This window comes from Nicotiana attenuata, chromosome 2 (genome assembly GCF_001879085.1).
Source record: "Nicotiana attenuata strain UT chromosome 2, NIATTr2, whole genome shotgun sequence".
NCBI lineage: Eukaryota > Viridiplantae > Streptophyta > Magnoliopsida > Solanales > Solanaceae > Nicotiana > Nicotiana attenuata.
This window is the reverse complement of record NC_031990.1, coordinates 93347790-93352869: the sequence shown is the minus strand read 5'-3', so window position 1 is coordinate 93352869 and position 5080 is coordinate 93347790. Positions and strand designations below refer to the sequence as shown.

At 35.8% G+C, this 5080-nt stretch overlaps 1 protein-coding gene across 2 annotated transcripts; it reads left to right on the top strand.

The window, feature by feature from the left end:
• Positions 1718–3327, top strand: LOC109223086 (antimicrobial peptides-like). 2 transcript variants are annotated; one of them, XM_019387347.1, is made up of 2 exons: positions 1718–1973; positions 2772–3327. In XM_019387347.1, exons 1-2 carry the CDS (start codon positions 1769–1771, stop codon positions 2987–2989), a joined length of 423 nt encoding a protein of 140 aa, XP_019242892.1. In that variant the 5' UTR covers positions 1718–1768; the 3' UTR covers positions 2990–3327. The 2 variants fall into 2 exon arrangements, with proteins under 2 accessions (XP_019242892.1, XP_019242891.1); XM_019387346.1 differs by having other exon boundaries at positions 2760–3327.

The window sequence follows — 5080 nt, the reverse complement described above, 5'->3', positions numbered from 1 at the left end:
CTTCAAATTACTAACTTTCCACAATAAGTGTCGAAATGCTCCTGGAAAATCGATACTCAACCCGAATATACGCCCAAGTCCATTATACTATTTGAACCTTCAAATCCCGATTCTGGGAATGTTTACTCATAAGTTAAAACTTGGTCAACTCTTTCAACTTAAAGCTTCCGAATTGAGAATTTTCCATCCAAATCAACTCCGAACATCCCAAAATTCAAATCCGACTACACATACAAGTCATAATACATAAACCGAAGCTACTCTAGCCCTCAAAATGCCGACGACGCGCTAGAATTCAAAATGATCGGTCAGATCGTTACATTTAGAGGCGGAGTCAGGATATAAAGTTTATCGGTTCTAAAATTATCATCGAACCCATATCTCGTTTAGTTACTGGGTTCGCAATTACATATTTATACATATTTAGTACGATTTTAGTACAAATGCAAGGTCTAAGCAAAAGCTATTGGGTTCGCTCGAACCCCTATCTGCTTCTCTAGCTCCGCCTATCAAATACTTTAAGCTACCTATTCCTTTTGTTTCTCTTCATTTTTCTCTTGCTCCTTTTTATTTATTTTTCTGTTTCAAACCTACATACTTTGCTTTTAGGCGATTTATTTTGCTTGGTTTTCTTTTCAGCTAATGTTCACAACTCTTCAAATTCTTTGTTTTCCTTTCTTTTAATGTTTGTATTTATTAATAGAAGTATGAGCGTATAATAATCGATTTGTTGACTAATCTCGTAAATTTTTTGGATTTTTAAGATAAGGAAGTTGATTGGGCGAGTCGCTCAACTCAGATGATGATAGCAGTCAGATCAAGGCCGGCTAAAGCCTAAGACCACTAAGGCAATAGCCTTAGGTCCCAAAATACCTAGGGCCCCAAAATCTATAAATAATATATATAATATTTAATAATTATGCACTTTTAAAATTATTTAGTTAAAATAGTAATAGCTAAGAGTTTTATACATCTTAAATTATAGTTACTAGTTGTTTCATGTCTTTATTTCGTCCCAACTTACATCGACCTTCTTACAGTGTTAGAACAATTTCTTTTAATTCTTTGAGTGTCTTTGTAGACATTTTTCAAGCTACTTTGATAAGTAACTATTAAAATTTATTCTTAGCATTAAATGACTCATAAAACATAGTAGTTATTATAGTATTGTTTGTTTCAACTTATTTTTAAAATTAAAAGTGTAAAGAGAAATAATATAAGTAGAAGAATACTCTAGTTGAAAAACTCAATCAGGTAAAAAGTATTAATTCAATTACCGTTAATAATTTTTATATCAGTTTCCTCGGTTGAAAAAAAAATTCAAAACTAAATCAATAAAGTTCAACATGATAACACAAGAGAAATTAAATAATTAATTAAATATTGACAATAATTAAAACTTAATTATAATTTTTTTAAAGTTTGTATATAAGAGTAAGAAAATTACTAAAAAATTTAAGACTTTACTTTTTATTTTTACCTTAGACCCCATATTATGTTGGTGTTGAGACAAAATCTGCATAGCCTCGATTTAATTTGGCAAGATTCTCTCTAACGTAAGCGTATATTCAACCAAAAAAAAAAAAAAAAAGTTTTGCTTGATATCGCGTTGACAAACTTTATCTTATATGGCCACGTAACAAGCACTTGACACCCGTCTTCATGCATGGCGCTTTAGCAAAACTACATCAATGTAATTAATTACTGCTACTATTAAAGATTTTCTTCCTCTTCTAAAGAAAAACCGTAATATATTAGAGTTCAGAAAATGACGAGGCCTATGTTCTATTTAGTTCTCGTTGTTGTTTTCCTCACAATCACAAACCCAGTTTTGGGTATAAAAGATCCAGAACTACATCAATGTAAACACCAGTGCAAGGTCCAAAAGCAATTCGACGAGCATCAGAGGAAAGAATGTCTTGAAATGTGCAAGGAATATCACCGTGAGAAGCAGAGAAGAGAACATGAACAAGGTGGTGATACAGTTATATTTTAATTATGAATGAATTGGGTTTGATTCTGTAGAATACTATTGCATAAGTATAGGATTAACTATGATTCTACAGTATATTTTGCTATAATTCTAGGTTTAGGTATGATCTATAAAATATTGTAATTTCTATAGTAATAGAATAAGATTAGTTGCTGTAAACATGTACTTTCTCTATGCCATATATGAGAAGCTCATTTTAAACTAGCTAGAGCTAGAAACACTTTATTACATATAATTCCAGTTTTTCATTTTTTTTCTTCTCGAAGCCATAGGAATTTGTTACATATTAAGAATGTTTTTTCCGTGTGCTCTATGCTTTATGTTGAGGGGAGTCTATGCTCTATGTAAAATTGACTCCCTCCCCTACTTCATCCCAGCATAGGGGAGTCCTGCACTTGCATCCATAGAGTGCCTCAAAAGGTGGCATGCCATCTATAGGTTACAGGTTTGATTTGGAGAATCAGCCAATATTAGGGTAGGTTTGCCTACATACGGTTCTTCTTCAGAAAACATGAAATGCTTGGTGCACCGAACTATATACCTATTTTTCTTGGGGGTTCTATGCACTATTTTCTTATACAGTTTTTGTATTCAAGAAAATTTTAATTTAAATTATTCAGGTTGTTGTTAATGACATATTTTTTTAATCACATGACTATCAAGGCAGATTTGAGTGCACATTCATATAAATTGAAATAGATGAAGAGAGAGCGCATAAATAACGTGTTAATGCGAAATGACGCAATGCCATCTAAATCAACTTTAGACTTTTTTACAGGCGGCGGTAGCCGGACTGATAATAACAACAACAATAACAACGATGAAAATGATTTGGTGAATCATTTGGTGAATCGCGGCGATCCGGAGAAGGATTATATGAAGTGCAAGAAGCAGTGTCAAAGAGAATCCCACGAAGGGCGTCACTCGCAACGCCAGTGCCAAGCGGTGCGAGGAGCAACGACACGAGAGCGAGAAAGAGCAGGGAAAAGAAGGTGACAACACTTCTTATCTTCCATGTTGAAACAGAGAGGAGGACGAAGAGGAAGGCGGTCGGGTCGATGCATGATGAGCGGAGGAACCGTGGTGCTCCGCCTGCGATGGCAGTCGGTAACAGCTCTTTTTGTGTGTGTGTAATAACTCTGTTGTAGTTTTTGTACTTTTGTACTAGTGGTGAATTAATTATAAGCGGTTTGACTATAGCCATAGAGTAGTTATAAGCTGACTACAGCTTATATACAGTGGGCAAGGTGATGTAGTTACAGTTTGCAAATGTAAATTCTGAAGATGGTTCTAAGTTTAACATAGATAAATCGTGACTCTGCGAAGTTCTGTAACCAGAGGCGGAGCCAGGATTTCAAGCTTATGGGTTCGGAATTTTAATTATTTTAAGTTACTGGGTTCTAAAATAATAATTTATACATATTCAATGGATTTTTTAAAACAAATACATGGTTCGAAACAAAGCTACTGGGTTCGGCCGAACCCGCACTTAGCTTTCTAGCTTCGCCCCTTTCTCTAACATGTACGTATAGATACTCCTCGATGCATTTGGGGATTGGATAAATATGCAGACCCCCTTCTATTATATATAATATCCTTTCCTGATCGAACTTAGTAGTTTTAGTGTAACACTTTTATTTATTTTAGGCGAAATACATAATCGGCCCTTTGAAGTTGTCCTCAACAACCACCTGAAAATCTCAATTGACCCCTTTATCATTTAGACACTTCAAGTTTTTATTACTCAGATCAAGTAAACACATGTCACTGATGTAGCATATGTGTGATTGCTAACCAAATAGCGCCTGATATATTTTTGCAGCCTAATTTTTTTTTTAAATAGAAAAAACATGAAATACCTCAGCTTAGCCTCTCTTCTTCTTTCAAGTGCAACCCACCAAGAAACCACCATAGCTTTCATGAAAATCAGTCACTAAAGCTCCAACTAAGCCACCTTAAATCACTAAAAAATATCGCCTTTCATCAAAAAATTTACTGCCCATAACCTCCAGAGCTTCGTCTATATCCGTCGAGCCAAAACTAATCCCGAGCTAGCCGAAAAAAGCAGCAAAATTGCAGCAACAATTGCTGCGAAAAATCACCAAATCTCCACTAGATAAACACCCTCTTTCATCTAACAATACCTTTATTCCAACGAAAACATACAAACAACAACCAATTATTTTAATCGACCGATAATTTTACACCAAAAATAATAAATTAGAGAAACAAAAGTGAAATAAGCCCAAATTCGTGACCAAGAATATGACGGAGAAAGAAGACTGAACATTCCGGTAGAATCATTTCTTTTGGCTTTGTGTCACGACCCAGATTTCCCACCCTCGGGAGTCGTGATGGCGCCTACTAATGGGAGCTAGGCAAGCCAACCTTACGTAATTACTACACTTTCATATCTCTTCTCTTTAACAAGATACCAGACGATAATATGATAACTGCGGAATTTTAAATAAACAAGCGGACGTCAACAGTAATATATCTTAAGACTACGTCCATTACAGCTTTTGAAACCTCAAATACCCAAAATGTGGTTTCACAGTGTCAGAGACTGTCTAAGAGTCACTACATACAAGGTCTGAAAAAAATACAATAAACTGTTTCTGAACAAAGGAAATGAAACAGGGAATAGAGATAGAGGGAGATGCCAGGGCTTGCGGACGCCTGCAGGTCTACCTTGGGTCTCCGGGTAGACTGAAGGAAGCCCTCCAACTAATGTCCGAAAGCTGCTCCTGGATCTGCACACAGTGCAGAGTGTAGTATCAGCACAACCGACCCCATGTGCTGGTAAGTGCCTAGCCTAATCCAGGCGAAGTAGTGACGAGGCTAGGACGAAACTACCAAATAAACCTGTGCAATTATATAATATACAGCGGAAAATAAAGCAGAAATAAACAAGTAAAGATTGGAGGGGGAAAACATGCTGCGGGGGAGATAACAGTTCCGAATAAAGCATCAAGTAGGGAAAGGAACAACATAACTAAAAGGTCAACAAGAATCAGAATTCAATAAGTGCACGACATCACCCTTCGTGCTTTTACTCTCATCCTCACCAAGCAATGATATAATAAA